This window comes from Cyprinus carpio, chromosome B17 (assembly GCF_018340385.1).
Source record: "Cyprinus carpio isolate SPL01 chromosome B17, ASM1834038v1, whole genome shotgun sequence".
Lineage (NCBI taxonomy): Eukaryota > Metazoa > Chordata > Actinopteri > Cypriniformes > Cyprinidae > Cyprinus > Cyprinus carpio.
In genome coordinates this window covers 3051714-3071003 of record NC_056613.1, presented here as the reverse complement: position 1 = coordinate 3071003, position 19290 = coordinate 3051714, and the positions used below count along the sequence as shown (strand labels likewise).

Below are 19290 nucleotides of genomic sequence, written 5' to 3'. Positions count from 1 at the left end.
TAAAAACTAACTATTTAAAATTTAGTTTTGAGGTATACACTTAACTACACTAAAATCTGGTTAATTATATGATTATTAATTTCTGAAGACAATTGTAACACAGATGTCACCGTTTGCTGAGAATGGCCTGGTGGCGGTGGATACTCTCTGCTTGTTTCCTCTCTTTCTCTGGCTTTGATCTTGCTAACGTCTTGAATGTGTTGTGTTTGCATCTCTTGATGTGCCTTTGCTCTCCTGGACAGTATGATCCACAAGATATAGAGCTAATGCTTGAGGTATGTGTATATTAATACATAGGGTCATAACAGCTCCGTATTATGTGTAACAAACTACAAAATAGTGGAGATCTACTTTATTCTTCTTTGGGATTGTTTCACACTGCTGTGTTACCTGCTTTGGGTTCTTGTTATAAGGGTTTCTTGCTGAATACCTGCTAAGCGAGTGATAAATCATTGTTTCTTTCTGTCTGATGTGCACAGCGAGAGGAACGCAAGGTGCTGAGGGAGGTGAAGGTCTGGCTGGATCAGCTAGAGAGAGATATACTGCGTGCACAGGGATCTGAAGAGAGTCTCACCGACAAATATCAGGTGAACAAGATAGTTTTCCATGATCTTTAGGCTGCTTTTAAGATTTCAATATGCATATGAGCTCTGTTGTGATTGGCTAAACTCTTCGCATTTGAAATGAGTTGTGAGTTTGCTATCAGGTCAGATGTATTTATTTCTCCTCCATCCGCAGGCTTTTAAGAGTTTCCGTGTGCAGTATGAGATGAGAAAGAAACAGATTGAGTCCCTCCTGCAGCCGGTGCACAAGGATGGCAAACTGTCCGTGGACCAGGCTGTGGTCAAACAGGCCTGGGATCAAGTGTCTGTCAGGGTACGTGCCTCACCAAATGTAATTAACGTGTTTGTTCACCCAGAAATGAAAACTCTGTCATCATTTACTCAACTTATCTTGTTTCTTTTTCTATGGAATGTAAAAAGACATGCTTCATGCTATTTTCATACAATGAAAATGAATAGACAACATTAAGTACCGAACATGACAGAAAAAGTATAGTAGTCCATACGGCTTTTGCTCTATATTCTAATCTTTGTGTGATTAACAGATTGATATTCCTCGTCACTGCAGCTCTTGTATAATCTCAAGTTTTGTCCGTGATACTGAATGGCTTTGTTGTTGTTGTTTGGGCCATATAACTCGTATATTCATTTTAGAACTTCTCGTATATTCATTTTAGAATGTATAAAACTTCTAGTGGATTCATTTAGGCAAATTAATACTTCAACTTAAGCTGGAGATTGCAAATATATTTGACTTTTTTATAAATCAGTCCACTATTATGTCGATTATGTTTGAAAATAGTTACTGCTGTGCTTCTCTAGCTGTCATTAGCTGTAATGAAGTGTGAATTGAAGCGTAGACCATAGATACAGGGTTCATTACTGAGGAAATAGGACAGACACACAGAGACGGTTTTGTTTAATTGAACAGAGAAGTCCACACAGCGGACACTGCAATCTGGCCAGACACTTGACAGCTTGAAGGGTCCTCACAGACAGCGAACGGCTTTCAAAACAGATCTCTCCTTTTGATATTTGCGATGCTTTTGTGTGGCTTGCACAGCTCTTAGACTGGCACATCCATCTGGATAAGTCTTTGCCGGGCCCTCTGGGAGTGATCGGAGCCTGGCTGCATCGGGCAGAACTTTCCCTGAGAGAAGACATTCCCATTCAACAGGCCCACGAAGAGACGGCCAACATCCTCCACAGAAAACTGGAACAGCACAAGGTAGGTGCAAGCACTTTTTTTCTTTCTTAAGGGAATTGCTCTGATCACTGTGCTGCTAAAATTAAAAACAATGTCTGCGCTTTCTGTGCAGGAGGTTTTGAAGAATTTGGAAGGACACCGACAGACATTTCAACAGATTCACAGAGACCGATCAGTAAACGGCGTCCCGGTTCCACCAGAGCAGCTTCAGGACATGGCAGAAAGGTTAGATTTTTAATTAAGTTTCATTTAACTGTTTAAAGGTGACATGAAATGGCATTTGCAATGCATTTAATGTATGTTATGTGATGTACAGTCACATGCATAACAATGGTATTAAACAACTGCACTGTTCGTGCTATAGACTTGAATGGATGATGTTCTTAGCCATATTTAGAGCCATCAAATGACTTGAGACACTTAGCAACCATCCAGGGGTGTGTTTCCCAACAAAAACTATGGTCCCAAGTTCCGTCGTTACCAAAAGAGTACAGTGGAACTAATGACCATAGTTAGATAACGATGCTTTTGGGACACACCCCAGAACAACTTAGCAACTACTTAGACCACACAAGACCACCACATAGCAACACCCTGGCAATCACCCAGAATGCCTCAGACAAACACATAGCAACGCCCTAGCAACCATCCAGACCACCCCAGACAATCACATAGCAACACCCTGGCAATCACCCAGAATGCCTCAGACAAACACATAGCAACGCCCTAGCAACCATCCAGACCACCCCAGACAATCACATAGCAACACCCTGGCAATCACCCAGAATGCCTCAGACAATCACATAGCAACGCCCTAGCAACCATCCAGACCACCCCAGACAATCACATAGCAACACCCTGGCAATCACCCAGAATGCCTCAGACAATCACATAGCAACGCCCCTAGCAACCATCCAGACCACCCCAGACAATCACATACACCCCAGACAATCACATAGCAAAACACAAACAAACACCCCACATAGCAACACCCTAGCAGCCATCCAGAGCACCCCAGACAATCACATAGCAACACCCTAGCAACCACCCAAAACACTCCAGGCAACCATATAGCAACACGCTATCAAACACCCAGAATGCCCCAGGCAACCATATAGCAACACGCTATCAAACACCCCTAGCAACCTTATAAAATTGAAAAATCTTAAAAAATAATTTTAATATTAATATTAACATGCATAATTTTAATATTATTTTTCTGATGCATATGAACATGGTTACATCCATAGAAAAGAAAGTCTTTTCAAAGATTATTAAATTTCGAGGAGAACAAGCTAATAATAATAATAAATCATCCAGACTAAGACCAGCAACATTTATTAATAGATTAGTATTTTAGATTTACTTAAACGTTGACGTTATAGACTGTAATTATAGAAGCTATGAGCTCAAAATCCCAAATCTCATGAGTTACTGCTATATTTACTAATATGTCATGTTTCCGCAGGTTTAATTTTGTGTCCACGTCGTCTCATGTCCATCTGATTAAGTATGAGTTCTGGGAGTTGAAGTATCGTCTCATGGCGTTTCTCATGCTGGCCGAGTCAAAGCTCAAATCCTGGATCATTAAATACGGCCGTCGGGACTCAGTGGAGCTTCTTCTGCAAAATTATGTTGTACGTCCTCCAGCGCATTTAATAAACTCTTTTAATCTGCTTTATAAAAAACTGATTCAGCTGAAATATTATGGAACATCTTCCCATTACAGGCATTTATTGAAGGCCATAAGTTCTTTGAGCAATATGAAACCACGTTCCTGACTCTGAAACAAGCTGCAGACTCCTACTTGAAATCTGGGGCTTCAGGTAAGATACATCACACTTTAATGCATTATTCCCCTGAGGCTGGAGATTCATGCAGCTTTTTATAATCATTCCCTGGCAGCTTTTCTGAACTCTAGCAGCTGAAATGAACCTATTGCTTTGTGATCAGGCAGCCTCATTCTGTCACACTTTCTTGAAACCTTCATTAGTGCTGTGGAGTAATATTATTTCTTAGAAAATTATATTTGACACGCTCAATCTGATGGTATTCTTTGACATTGTGTGGTGATATTAATATAAATACTAAAAATATTCTGGGTAAATGCATTGAATGTATTGAATATGTAGAATGGAGGAATGTCATATTTCACTCCAGAATCAAAAGGGAAAAAAGACATTGCATTTTGCATAATGAAATTAAGTTTTCTTGCATTGTTACATTATTTTCATGACAATAAAGCACATTTTCCCCCGCACCTATCTGGACAAGGTATTTTTATTTTATTTACTTATTTAAAAAAATTGCATTATTGTATTATGAACATACAACACTAAAGTTTAGGATCAATAAGATTTTTTTTTTTTTAAAGAAATTAAGGTTTTAATTTAGCAAGGATGCATTGAACTTATCAAAAATGAGAGTAAATACTTTGACATTCTTACAACAAATTGTTTCAAATAAATGCTGTTCTTTTGAACTTTCTTTTGAACTTTTATCAAAGAATCCTGAAAAAACAAAAAAAAAACAAAGTACGTATATATCACCAAATCAGCAAATTAGAATGATTTCTGAAAGACTGCAATAATGATGCTGAAAATTCAGCTTTGCATCACATGAATGATTTATATTTTAAAATATATTCATAAATTCACATAGAAAACGGTTATTTTAGATTATGATAACATTTCAAAATACTACTGTGTTTTAATACATATTTTTGATTAAAGAAGTAGCATACAATACATTAAAAATAGGGGTAAATGTGTTTTAATGTAATAAAAAATAATGTGACAAAAAACCCTCCCCCTCGATACAAAGGTGCCATGTCGAGTGTAGTAATGCTGTTTAACTCTTTCATATTCTAGGCAGTAAAATCCCCAAGAGAGGTGAGTTTAGAGGAACCAGGGTACTCGGTAACATAGTGACTGCCCTAGTAGAAAAGTAATATATTTAAAATACATTTATTTCATTCTAAGTATAGTTCAAATGTATAAAACATATTTACTGACATATCGCTTGAGATTTATTGATTATTGATAAATTATAATTAAACTTTATTTGGAGTACTACTTATGCACAATGCACATTTCTTAATATATTAAGCCTAAAATGTGTTTTAATGTCACTTTTGATGAGGACTGTATACAGTCTTTAAATGCGATATTAGATATTTAAAATAAGATATGTAAAGTGCACTTAAAATACATTTGCAATAAGCCCACTTTAGCACCACCAAATATACTTAATTATATCTTTAGCGTGACTTCCGCACAATTAATGTGCATGAAGTACAAAATTAGTTGTCCCAATTTAGCAGACTTTAAGTATACCAGTTTAGTATACCAAAAGTACAATCACAGGCTATTTTTATTAAGCACATACAAATGTGTTTGTAGTATACTTAGCATGAAATAAATGTATTTCAAAGATATTTTAGTATGTTTATTTTTCACGAGGGTGTTTAGATCAAATGGTTGCTCTTGATTGAAGTGTGTAACATCACAATACAGTGATTTCACTTCTGCTAACCCCTTCTGTCAGTTCACTTAGCGTAGCTGATCGTAGCGTAGCTAATCCACAACACTGGGACCTTGCTGACTCTAGGGATTGATTTGTGTGAAAATCAGATTGAGAAATGCATTTGTTTTTAGTGTGCGAGACTGTGTTATTCATAATGTGATTTGCCTTCAGCTGAGGAGGTAGAAGGGGTGAATAAGTTTCTGAGCGATGCCACAGCGCAGTGGAAGAACCTGTCAGTGGAGGTGCGCAGCGTCCGCAGCATGCTGGAGGAAGTGATCTGCAACTGGGACAAATACAGCAGCACAGTGGCCAGCCTGCAGGCCTGGCTGGAGGACGCCGAGAAGATGCTCAACCATTCAGAGAGCGACAAACGGGTGCGTTGAAATGTTTGAGACTTTCAGATGAAATGCTGTTGAATGAAAACTGTTGTGTATAAACAGTGTGAATTCTTCTGCAGGAGTTTTTCCGGAATCTTCCACACTGGATTCAGCAGCACATGGACATGAATGATGCTGGAAACTTTCTGATTGAGACATGCGATGAGACCGTGTCTCGAGAACTGAAACAGCAGTTGCTTCTTCTCAACGGCAGATGGAGAGAGCTGTTTGTCAAAGTCAAACACGTAAGATGTGACCAATTCTACACTACACATCAAGCATTTTGTTTTTATTTCTCAAGTCAGGGTTTCCTTTTACCCAACACAGTCATAATTTAGTTTTTCGTGACTATTTTCCTCTTTCTCACCCTCACTGACAGTCTGTTGCATCTGTACCTTTTATGAAATAATGTCAATATTCATATTGGTGTAAACATAATTCTGATGATATCTTTTTTCTTAGTATGCGAGAGCAGATGAAGTGGACAAACTGAGAAAAGATTATGACGATGGGATTGAAGCTTTAAAAGCATTTATTGACACGGCCAACGAGAGGATGAACACTCCAGTTCAAGTTTCATTTCTGAACATACGGACATATCTACAAGACGTTGAGGTAATCAGAGTTCACAAAGCTGGTTGTCTGGAATACTTGATACTGATTGGTCAGTCGCAGCATAGACCACTTTTTTGTTCACTTTCTTGAATTTCCACCAGTTTTGACCAGTTGACTTTATTGACTGACTTGACAGACTACAATTCAAATGTTTGAAGTTGAAAAAAAAAAAAATCTTACTGACACCAAATTTTGAATGGTAGTGTACATACTGTAATATGTGAATTTATACAATTATCCATTCAGTTTATATTAAAAAATTAATGATGTTTATTGATGCATCAGCCAGAGATTATGTAAACTCATTTCTAACAGGACATCAAGCACAAAGTGCCGTCCATGGAGGCGGCGTACAAGACGGTCACACGTAACGCGCAGCAGCTGACCAAAGACCTCACTGAGGAGGAGGTCGCACAGATGCTGGCTACCATGACAGCCATCAAGGATGAGCTCAGCAAGGTGCCTGCCCTGTATTTTCCCCCCTGAACTGCCATATTAAACCGTAATCACACTGTCTCCCATTATGACCTTAATGTCTCAATGTTTAGATAAGAGAAAGAGCTCTGCCCCTGCTGAGGGACTCCCAGGCCATGCTGCCTCCATTAGAGGAGATGGAGAAACATATCACAGGGTTCTACCAGTCGCTGGAGAAGGCGAGCTGCATCACTTCCTCCCGGGACTCCGAGGCTCCAGCAGACTTCAAGCAGAAGTGTCAGGTGACTAAAGGACTATGGGTTGAACTCAAGAGTGGCGTGACAATCAGATTTTAGGGATATAATAATGTTAGCTCCATGAATGATGATTTAAAAAATAATTATAATATAATATATAATTTAAGACTGAAATACAGCAGTTAACTAAAACTAAAGCCATGAAATTACTTGAAATAAAGTGAATTTTAACTTTAAAAAAAATAAATAAAAAAAAATTCAGTCAAGGCATTCATTTATTTTAACTTGATGCATGAAAAAAACTTTTGTAACCTTTGTAACCTTTGTGTCGAATCAAAATGTTTATTCAGGAGTCCAAATATTTTAGGGTATGTTGAAAATTGTCCAATAGTTTTGGTCCCAAAAATGGTTTTGTGTGTTTTTATGATTTTGAGGTTTTATGAACACACAATATTTACAAATGCATTTGCCATTAATTCTCTCTCTTTGTATTTTGTCTATTCACACAATCATCAGGAGCTGGTGACCTATCAGCAGAGCTGTAAAAAGTGTCTGTCAGTGATTGATAAAAACCATCAGATCATTCTGAAATCACTGGACACCAGCAAGAACCTGAAACACCTGGACACATCACTGCTAGAGAGGAGAATCTCAGAGCTTCAGGCCTCTTCACAGGTGGGAGAGCAACCTCATGTCTTACAGTATATGCATGTTTGATGTTAAAATCTATGACTAAAGATGCCAAACTATGGTATAATCAGAGCACAGTTTGAGATCTCTTCTGAAACTTTAGAGCAGATAAAGAACAACAACAATCTGAGAATCAGGAGAGTTAGGCAGAATCCATCGGCTCTCATTGTAGTTTGGGAGAAACAATTGTTATATGAAATAAATCCCATTTGTGATTTTTCTTTTATAGATATTCATTGTTGTACTGTATGTTTTATCTCAAAAAGGGCATGGTAAAAGAAACCACAGAATGGAAGAGGCACGTGGAGGCGAACAGCAGCCTGATGAAGAGATTTGAGGAGTCTCGTGTGGACCTGGAGAAGGTTCTGAAAATAGCTCGCAGCTCCATGACTGAGAGAGGAAACCCAGAGGAGCTTCTGAAAAAGCACACTGTGAGAAATGAAACCTGACCGTCTATTCTAGTGCTTGCAAATAGGCCGAAAGCAGATTTTGAACTTTATTCAGTCTCCAGAAGGAAATGTATTCTGAAAAAATTTCAAAGCTGAAATGATTTCATAACATTTCTATTGAATGTCCTGCAGGAGTTCTTTGGGCAGCTGGATCAGAGAGTTCTCAATGCTTTTCTGAAAGCCTGCGATGAACTCACAGACATTCTACCAGAGCAAGAACAGCAGAATCTGCAGGAAACAGTCAGGAAACTGCACAAACAGTGGAAGGTCAGAGAACGCTTACAGCATTACAGTCTCACCTCACAATACCAACCATTTCTATAGCATTTCAAAATGTTACTAATAATTCTATTTAAAAAATATATATATTTTTAGTTGTTGTTTTAAAATTATTTGCTTATATTTTAATAATAATAGAAATAATATTTTTAAGTTGATCATGTTATTATTATTATTATAAATTTTTCATTGTTTTAACTGTTAATATATATTTATGTTGTAGAACAGCAACAGTTACATAAGCACTTATATTTAATGATATAAATAAGTAAATAAATACTGAACAATTATTGACATTAGCGTCTAATTCAAAATTAAGGAACGAATGTAAGTATATGTATATATATATATATATATATATTTATATATATATATATATATATATATATATATATATATATATACTATGTTTTAAAGTGCTATATAATTGGGCTGTTAATGTGTGCTTTTAACACTTAAAGTGATAAACAGATGGTCATTTTTAAAACTGAATTAATGCAAAACCTGCCATTTTTAAGTAATTTAATTCTGTAATTGAATAAAAAAAAATAACTTTGCAAGTTGCATTGAACTGCAGCCACAATATGAAAATGCATCTTATCTGCAGGATGTCCAAACAGAGATTCCTTCTCACCTGCTGCATCTGAAGGTGGAGCTGGAGAAGAGTCATCTGATGGCATCGGTGCAGGAGTGTCAGGCTGAACTGGCCCGTGAGAACCGCAGTCTGCCCAGCATGGGCAGCGAGAGGTTAATCAAAGAGCACAGGGTGAGAGCCACCAGCATTACACCCCTCTATAAGCACTCTTTCTGACCTTCGAAATAGGCTAGGCTTATATTGGATATTTTTCTGTAGATGTTTTTTAAGGAAAAGGGTCCACAGGCTCTTTGTGAGAAGCGCTTACAGCATATGGAGGAGCTGTGCTCGAAGCTTCCGGAGAATGAACAAGCCCGGCAAACTTTAGAGAACGCCAGGACAGCGTTTGCAGAGGTCAAAGAGGAAATTGACAGCACACATCAGAAACTAATGCAGCACCCGGACAAATGGAAGGAGTTTAATACCAGGTGACCCTTTAGGCCTTTGAATATTGAATTTTAATTGGTTGGAAAATCGGATGAGACTATTTGATCTGAATTAAGATGGATTATGACACTAATTTTACAGTTATTGAACTGAACTGAATCAATATTGAATGGATTTGAGCATAATAATAATTACTTAGTTGCCTTCTGTCAAGCTGCTTTACTGTTGAATTGTATTCGCTTCATAACTATTTGCAGCATTCCCTCTGTTACTGACCTAAATTGAATCAAAATTGAATTAAATTGAGCTAAATAATTACACTATTGTCATTTTCGAGCTGCTTTACAGCTGAAATTGTATTTGTTTAATAATTGATGGATTTTAGTGCATTATTGCTGTTGTTTTCTTGTGTATTAATGTGAAGCTGCTTTGAAAAAATCTGTATTGTATAAATTGCTATATTAATAAATGTGACCCTGTACCACAAAACAAGTCTTAAGTCGCTGGGGTATATTTGTAGCAAAAACCAAAATTACATTGCATGGGTCAAAATTATTGATTTTTCTTTTATGGCAAAAATCATTAGGATATTAAGTTAAGATCATGTTCCATGAAGATATTTAGCAAATTTCCTACCATAAATATATCATGATTAGTAATATGCAATGCTAAGAACTTCATTTGGACAACTTTAAAGGCGATTTTCTCTATTTTGATTTTGTACCCTCAGATTCCAGATTTTCAAATAGTTGTATCTCAACCAAATATTGTCCTATCCTAACCATACATCAATGGAAAGCTTATTTATTCAGCTTTCAGATGATGTATAAATCTCAATTTCAAAAAACTTAACCTTATGACTGGTTTTGTGGTCCAGGGTCTGTTGCATGTGAAATCACTGTTGATATAAATACATTTTAATATATAGAATATTGACAATATAATTAGATTTTGTGTGTGCTTGCAGGTTCTCTGAACTCTCCGCCTGGGTTACATCGAAGGAAAGTCAACTCAGACTTCTGCGAAACAGAGCTGGAGACCCCAGCAAGTTTGGAGAGGTCAAATCCACCATTGAGGTGAGAAACAAAGATGAAGTGGGAAGAAACTGAATGTGATAGCTGTGTGAAATCTTGATTGATCGCCCCTTCATGATTTGCAGAGTCTGAGAAATGATGCTGAACTGCAGGAGGGAAACATGAGCTGGTTGAAGACGCGTTTGTCTGCTTTGATAGAGGTTTGCACAGAGAGTGACGCTCAGAGACAGGGAGCTGCTCTCAGCAAACTCTCCACTGACTTCAAGGGTCTCCTCATATCCCTTTCTGAGGTAAGACATTCTCATTAAAAAAAAAAAATTCTAATGAAACATCTTTCATATGGGAAAATATCAAAGTAAATCAGCTATCAGCTGATATCTTTATATTTTATAGAACCTGGAGGTGAGGATATTGAAAGCAAATTTAAAAATATACATTTTCTATATAATTATATATGAAGTATACATGATATAAATTGTATATAATATATTAATAAAATATAATATTATATAATGTAGTATAAAATAATATATTTTATATTTTCTGTTTTTTTTTGAAGCTGTAGGTGATATGTTTTAATTTAAATTTAAATTTAATTTTAAATATGTGATATATAGAAAATATCAATGTAAATCAGCTGTTAGCTGCTATAGGTATTTTCTTTGGATTAAACATCTTTTTGTTGAGATTATGTAGCCCACATTTGCCCTATCATTTGCCCGCTCATAATCTTTTCTAATTTTGGTTTCAAACTTTTACATGACCATTTTCCACCCATTTAGAATGAAACTGGCTGTTTTAGCTACTGTGTTTTGACTTGAAAAACTTTCTTGTGTTATGATGCTTTTAAATATTAATAACAGATTGTGTGTGTGTGTGTGTGTGTGTGTGTGTGGTGATAGTCAGAGAAGGTCGTGCTGGCGGTGAGCGACTGTGTGCAGTTCAGAGAGGAGGTGAAAACTACACTGGAGGAGTTAACACAGGGTCAGCAGGAGCTGCAGTCAGACACCAGCAAGATTCTGGACTCTGAGTCCATCAGAGAAGCCCAACAACTGCTGCTGCTTCATCAGGTGCCACCCTCACTGAATGAATCGCCACCATGTTATATCATAGCTGATAGCTGAAAATCATATTTATATCTAACACATTCATGTGCCTTCCTAATGTGCAGCAACAACTCAAGCGTCTCCGGCTGAAGAGGAAGGAAATGGAAGAGCAGATCAACCGTGGAAAGCAGCTGCAGGTAGAGGAGGGTCTAGAGGAGAGCCTACATGAAGACCTGCAGAAACTAGAGGCTACCTTGAGCAAAATGGATCAAAGCACAGAATCACAGGAAAAGAACCTGGAGGTGAGGATGGTCAAGTCAAATGAAATAAAATAATATAATTATGTATTTTAGATGTTATGAATATGTTACAGAACCTGGAGGTGAGAATTAAATTTAATTTAATTCAATGTATTAATTTATATATTGCAGTTTCACATTGATTTTTTATTTATTTATTTATTTTTTACTAAGCAGATCAAATATTATCTGGCTTTGAAACAATGTCCATCTCTGTTGTCAGGTGACTTTAGCTGCTTGGCAGGAGTTTGACAGTCAGCAGGCAGCAGTGAAGGAGTTTGTGGGTAAAGTGCGATCGGTCACAGAGAGAGAGATGAACTTCAGCAGTCCAGACAGTCTCAGCGCAGAGCTGGAGCAGAACAAGGTGAGAATAACACTTGATCTCCAAGGGCTCGGTGTAATGAATCACCTTTAATTAAACATGAGCGTCTTTATTTTGAAAACAGAAGAGCTGCGAGAGCTTTTACAACCAAAATCCTCATTACAAGCCACTATAAAATAGCCAGTATATACATGCAACTGTAAACAGCATACAGGCTAATGATTTAAAGGCTATTGTTTTGAAATCATTTGCAATCATTTGGTTTATTCTGCCTCACAAAAACAAAACAATGCCATGGACATTTTCACTTCATCTGGAGCTGTTGTTCCTGCAGGAGCTCCTGAAACAGTGTGAAACAGAGGCCAGACAGGTGAACACTCTTCTCAAGAGGGCCGCAGAGATCCAACTGGGCCCCAAAAATCACTCTCTCCTTCGGGATCAAGCACGTGCTTTGAGTGAACAAGTGGACAAAGTTGAGACTGGACTCAAGCGAGAGTAAAACCCTACTTTATTTCACAGATTTTACACTAAGATTATTTAGACAAATGCATTTAACATAATCTGTGAATTCATTATGAATCCACAAGGCCGTTTTTTGATTACTACCGTATATCTTTTTTCAGTGTGAAGACTTTGGAGGGGATGAAAGACCAGTGGGATACTTTCAGGAGTGAGTTTGAAGCATTTTCCACATGGATAACGGAGAGAGAAAGAGAAATGGATGCCTTGAAAACCTCCAGCACACCTTTGGACCAGCAGATCTGTACCGTAAAGGTGTGAAAATTAATACATAATTAAAATCATTTCAAATGTTTGAAATGAAAACATTTCTACTTTACTAAAAAAAAAATCTATTCTAATTGAATATAAAAAACTATTTAATAAATTCAATAAACTCAACTTTAAATAAACTAAAATGTATGTATAATAACTATATAACTATTAATAACTATTAATATAAATTATTATAAATGTATTAGTTTCTAATTAATGTTGTTTTCTTTCATTTAGTATTTTTAGATTTTTTGTTAATATCTTTTATATTTCTAATTGCATATCTTGTCATTTAATGTTACTAAACATTTAATTGTTGCTTGTAATTTAATATCAGCCAATTTTATTTATTATTTTATTTAATGTGTTAAGTTGCACGCATAGGTGTGGTCCGCCGTTTATAAACTGAGAAGCTTATATTATGCATATAGTATTTTTTTTATTCTTTATCAGATTAAGTATTTCTATAAAATGCAATTTTCTATATAAACTCCCGCTGACATTGCAGAATTTTGTCTCTTATATTCTGGTGGGCAGACAATCAGAGAAGGTCTGCAGGAGAGGTCACAGGTCCTGTCCAACTTGGAGGAGAAATCTCAAGCGCTGGTTCAGTTTGTGTCATCTGGTGAATCTGCACGAATCAAAGCCCGTCTCACACAGATTGGCAGATACTGGGAGGAGCTTAAGGAGAGTGTGGAACATCTGAATGGACAGTTGGAAGAAAGCTCCTCCCACCAGATGAAGTTCAATGCCAACCTTCAACAGGTACGTTTGAACATGCTGTTTACTGCAATCTTACTGAAGTCTAATGTTGTCTAATGACATGGAATTCTTTTAAAAGTGCAATCAGAGGTTGAAGATATCCAGAAGAAACTTGACAGCCCTGTCACCTCCTGCGTGTCTTCATCCGAGACCTACAAAACTCTCCAGAGTCACATGGTATGATCACTGCATTATACATCATACTCATTTATTTGCACCAGTTTAGCCTGAATAAGCGATTGGTTTGGTTTTCAGGACATGTTCCAGTCCCTGGAAAAGCTGAAGGCCACCCTGCTGTCCCTGTCTGCTGGCTCCCGCAGGCTCAGCGAGAGAGAGAAATCCGAGAGAGCCGTGGTGGCCCTGCAGCAAAGTTACGAGCAGTGTTTAAAACAGGCCAAGGAGAAACAGAACCAAATGGAGAGCCTTCTGTCACACTGGCAAAAGTATGTATGCCGTCTCTGTTGGTATCTAATATCAAATTATTAAAAAAACGAAGAATAGATATTATTGTGTAAGGGATATTTGTTTAAATCTCTTGATTATTTTGTCTGTTTCAGGTATGAAAAGGATTGGTCTGCCCTGCAGTCATGCCTGGAGAGATGTGAATCCATATCCAGCCCTGACTCTCAGTTCCTCCCGGTTGACAAACTAAAGCTGGATGGAGAACTGCTGGAACTGAAAGTAATAAATTAAATAAAGAATGAAACAACATTCACAATACATTTTACATCTATAATGTGACGCATTTCTGTGTGAAACAGAATATTTAGCAGGCAATAATGAATGATAGGCTTGGTTTTATCCATTGGGATTTAAGTGAATTGTGAAAAGTAGACCTATAATAATGGTTATATGAGGGGTCATATGATGCGATTTTCCTTTCTCTTTGGAGTGCTACAAGCTCTTGGTGAATAAAGAAGATCTGTAAAGTTGCAAAGACTAAAGTCTTAAATCCAAAGAGATATTCTTTATAAAAGATGAGACTCGTCCACGCCCCCCTGAAACAGCTCATTCTAACACGCCCCCACATATCAACGTCAGTATGTGGCTATATTTGCATAACTCCGCCCAGATGTTCATGCAAAGAAAGAAGGCGTACCTTTTATTCTCGCTGTAGTATTGTTGTTGCCGCTGCCGCCATGTAGTATAGACGCTGTGTGTTTCACTGTGAAAGCGAAACAACTTTGTTCAGCCTTCCAAAAGAGGATGATATCTGCTTCGTCATGCCTGGAGCTGATCTGTGCTGGTCGCTGAGGAAATACATCAACTTTGCACTGTGGATCGTAGAATGGGCTTTCACCGTGGATGAAGCGGAGTCCAGCCCGGGGTCGTCACATGTAGTTGCTGCAAGCAAAAGTTACGCTCCTGCGTAGAATCCGCCCGCTGCATCGTTCTCAAGCCTTCCGCCTCTGCTCACTCAAGCCGGCCGCGGCTTACTCAAGGCGCTGTTTCGTTGAGAAAGCGAAACTACTTTGTTTTTGCCTTCCAAAAGAAAACACGACTAGAAATCATGTTTATATCACGTTTATAATGGGTTTTATGTTTATGTCTCATCACTCCAGCCGGACAGGGCATCACAATATGTTAAGAGCTGTAACATTTCCATCACACGCTTGAGGCATTCGGCCAATCACAACATGCTGGATAGCTGGCCAATCACAGCACACCTCACTTTTCAGACAGATGTGCTTTGTTGAAAATCAACGCGTTTCAGAAGGCGGGGCATAGAGGAGCAACAATAATGTACAGTATGTGGAAAATAATGTGTTTTTTTAACCTAAAAACCGCATCAACACATTTCATTACACCAAATACACAAAATAATGTTCTTTTTAGCAGCATCATATCACCCCTTTAATGCTATTTTTTATCTCTTCATTTTAAAAGCAAAGCATTTCAAAACTATTTGTGATGAAAAGTTAATGAGGTTTTTTTTTCTTTAGAAAATGGCAGGGACATTTAATATTAGAAGTGAAATATTTCAATGTCATATTGTTTCTTAAACTCCTTTTAAAGCACCTACAGAGTGAACTTCAGTCTCTGGAGCCGGTTTACAACAGGCTGGTGGCCCAAACACCAACTCTTTACACCACTGCATCAGATGAACGTGTGAAAACACTCAAAGAAGACCATGAACAGCTCGAGAAAAGATGGACGTGTCAGACCACAGCTATACCTCAAAGGTCAGTCATATTAAGCATAAACTGTGTTTGTTTAAAGAGGCCATCTTTAGTAGTTGTAATTAAGCTTGGATGACTATTTTCCAATCTTTCTCTGACAGCTGTATTTTGCTATTGTACTTTTGATACTCTTATAAATATATGGCCTCTGTTATGATTGTCCAACCTCCATGTGCTGGCATAAATCAGGCTGTTGTTCATTAGGGTGGATCAGTATGTTAATGTGCTTATGTATCTTTGTGTCTTAAATTTCATAAATGGTCTGGGTGGAGTGAGTGATAAACTTTGCATCAAAAAAACTGAGTATGTCTAACATAGTACTGTTCATCAAACTTTTCTTCACAGAATACAAGTGCTTCAGGAGCACCTTTCTCAGGTGGAGCAGTTTGATCAAGCCCTGCAGAAGTTCTTCAAATGGGGAGAGTCTTTCCTCTCATCTTTACATTCATTTTCTCATGTTGATATCACCGATCTTCAACCTTCCACCAGTGATATCAAGGTACGTTCTATTATGAGAGCCTCCATTCAGTATGCGGTATGTAACTGGTATATTGAAACTAAAAAGTGATAATTAGAGAAATGTTTTAGGATTCACCTATGGTTATGTTTTTATATTTATTTTATATTATGTTTTTGAGAGAAAATAATCATTCATGCATAGTAGCTGCTGATAATTCAGCTTTGCCATCACAGGAATAAATTACATTTTAAAATATATTCAAATAGAAAAGTTATTTTACATTAGAATTTTTTTTCACTGTATATCTGCTTTTACTGTAGTTTTGATCAAATAATTGCAGTCTTGAGGAGAATAATAGATTTTAGGGATGCCGATATCGGAATCGGCTGATAATGGCAAAATGTAAATATCGGCAATGGCCCGATATGTAAAATTATGCCAATATGTCTTGCCAATAAGAGGAATACATTAACTCACATCTGCTCAGGGTGTGTGGTAGAGATTAGATCACATTAGCACGTGGCTCATTCTTGAAGCAAACTTCTGCCTGAATGATGGTTAGATTCACTGATTTAGATCGCTGCATTTAAACTGAGAATGCATGTACAGAATGAGCATTCGGTGTATGACAGTAAACAGTAAAATAGCACGTGCAATGGCAGCAGCGACAGCCTCCCCCGGGTCTTAACACCCGTTCGGTAAGGAGTTTTAAATAATTCTGTAGGGGGTGCTGTTAGCCTACAGTACTTCTAATAAAATGAAAGTAAAAAACACAAATAACAATTAGACTGTGTTTCTGATTAAATAAAGCAGTCATTGATGTTATAAAATCATGAGTATGTTTTGAATGAAAGGTCAGAATCTATAGCTTACATGAATAAAAAAAAACACAAGCATGACAATTGTAAATTAAATAATTTTATATATACCGATTTATTCATAAATGTGTAATATGTTATATTTTTAAACAAATTATGAGCTCTAAAAACTCTTTAGACCATCTACAAATGTTAAATCTTAAAATAAAATGTTAAGGTTACTACTGCATCTTTCTGAAAAAAAAATGCAACGATTGATATATAGTTTATTTATAGTTAAAAGAACTCCATTATTGTTTATTTAATTCTAACAAATAAGTTCTTGTTTAAAACTAACCAAAATTAAAAGTAATTTGCTTCGCTTTGATTTCCACACAGGAGAGACTTGGTGTTGTTTCCAAACAAAATGAAATATATTGGTATCGGCTATCGGCCAAAATGATTTGAAAAATATCGGCGTATCGGATATCAACAAAAATCAAATATCGTGCATCCCAAATAGATTTCTTTCAAAAACACAAAAAAGTCATGAACCCCATACTTTTAAAAGGTAGTTTTATATAAATAATGTGAATGCCGATCAAATTCAATGTTTAATACAGTTGTCTAGATGTTTTGAAAATTATTGCATTTTTGAATATTTGATGAGAAATTCAAAAACTTTACATTATTTTGCCAGAGAAAAGACATCTACCAATTTGAGGAACTTGTTTTATTCTATTGATACTTTTAAAAAGGTTTTTAACCAAGGGAAGTTTTTACAAAAAATTAAACTTAAACATCATATTTAGTTTTACTTTTGAATAGCTAAGCCTGGAAAAGTAACATTGCTTAATGTGTTAATTGAGAACCATAGTTAATATAAAATGAGAAAAACAGAGAACGTTGCTTATCTGCAGGAAGACAAAATTGGCAATTTTACAAGGCAGCATTGTTTTATCATTTTTCCCACCAGGAGAGGAGAGATGATCTGCTGAAGCAAAGTGTTTTAAGACAGAATCTTCAGCAGCAAACTAAGACCTTGTGTGATGTTTGTGAGCCAGCTGAGGTTCAACAGCTTCAGGGAAGGTGGGAGAGCTCCTTGCAGCCGTACATGGAAGCACATCAGCTGGTTGAACTACGAGGTGAGAGTCTGGAGAAGCTAGAGGCCTTCTTACACACCCACAGTGTGGCGGCCGGCGTCCTTCAGGGCCTCAGACAGACCGTGGAGAGCGCCGGGAGTTGGGATAAAAGCCGGGTGGACGAGCTGCAGAAAGACCTCGAAACTATCGTTCCTGATATTAGTCGCCTTGAAACGCTCGCTGTGAATCTGGACGGTAGCCTCTGTAAGGCTCATCTCCACCTGATGAATGGAAAGGACACTCGATCCTCGTGCCGCTCATTGGCCGACTCCTTGAGCGTGGAGCTGGATGCCGTGAGGAACCTACTGGGCTCCAAACAAAGCGAAGCTGAGGCTCTCGGTGCTCTTTGGAGCTCATTCAGACAGCGGAAAGAGCAGCTGCTCAAAACGGTAGAGGATATTGAGGAGAAGGCAGATAAACAGGGCCTGAAAGAGCCCAATGTGCTTACTCTACAGCAGAGGTATGAATTACTCTTTTCAACAGGGCTGTTTCTATTTCATATCTGTTGGGCTGCTTATTGAATTTGTGATGTTTTTAGGCTTCGGTTCTTCAATCAGCTGGAAGATGAGCTGCAGTCACACCAGCACGAGGAGCAGTGGCTCAGGGACAAAGGTCAACAGCTGGCTCAGAGAGATGCTGAGCTGGGTGGTGAAGTACTGAGGGAAATAAACCTCCTTCAGACCACCTGGGAAGACACCAAGAAACTCATTACTGAAAGGTGAGCCACCATTAACATGCTCTTATACTGGGTTTGTTCCACTTTGTAGTGAGATGATGAAAAATATAAATAATTTTAAGTGTAAAAAAATGTTCTTGCATACACAGTATTCATATTAATGGTTGATCAATATGTCAGTGGAGAATTATTAACTAAGATTATGACTTATATTTGGTCCCCCCTATTTTGGATATTAGATTTCATCTTTGTTGGTAGCAGACAATTGTCCTTTTTAGCAATAATGTTATTATTTTTCTTCTAGCAATTTAATTTAATTTAATTTAATTTAATATTCAAATCTTTAGTGGTTACATGATGACATTGTGGGACATGAGTGGTCCCTTTTTTAAATTAAATTA

At 37.3% G+C, this 19290-nt stretch overlaps 1 protein-coding gene across 1 annotated transcript in view; it reads left to right on the top strand.

The window, feature by feature from the left end:
* syne1b (spectrin repeat containing, nuclear envelope 1b) overlaps positions 1-19290 on the top strand; it is a 108145-nt gene that overhangs the window by 19695 nt on the left and 69160 nt on the right. The window contains 32 exon segments of the mRNA XM_042743048.1: positions 243-275; positions 480-587; positions 739-876; positions 1627-1791; positions 1883-1995; positions 3239-3407; positions 3500-3596; positions 5467-5669; positions 5753-5917; positions 6135-6287; positions 6603-6746; positions 6836-7003; positions 7475-7633; positions 7915-8079; positions 8230-8364; positions 8984-9142; positions 9230-9438; positions 10365-10473; positions 10557-10721; positions 11334-11501; positions 11603-11779; positions 12000-12140; positions 12433-12593; positions 12722-12872; positions 13410-13637; positions 13713-13811; positions 13890-14077; positions 14192-14315; positions 15651-15817; positions 16160-16313; positions 18048-18673; positions 18752-18931. Coding sequence (XP_042598982.1) covers positions 243-275; positions 480-587; positions 739-876; positions 1627-1791; positions 1883-1995; positions 3239-3407; positions 3500-3596; positions 5467-5669; positions 5753-5917; positions 6135-6287; positions 6603-6746; positions 6836-7003; positions 7475-7633; positions 7915-8079; positions 8230-8364; positions 8984-9142; positions 9230-9438; positions 10365-10473; positions 10557-10721; positions 11334-11501; positions 11603-11779; positions 12000-12140; positions 12433-12593; positions 12722-12872; positions 13410-13637; positions 13713-13811; positions 13890-14077; positions 14192-14315; positions 15651-15817; positions 16160-16313; positions 18048-18673; positions 18752-18931 — 5321 coding nt within the window.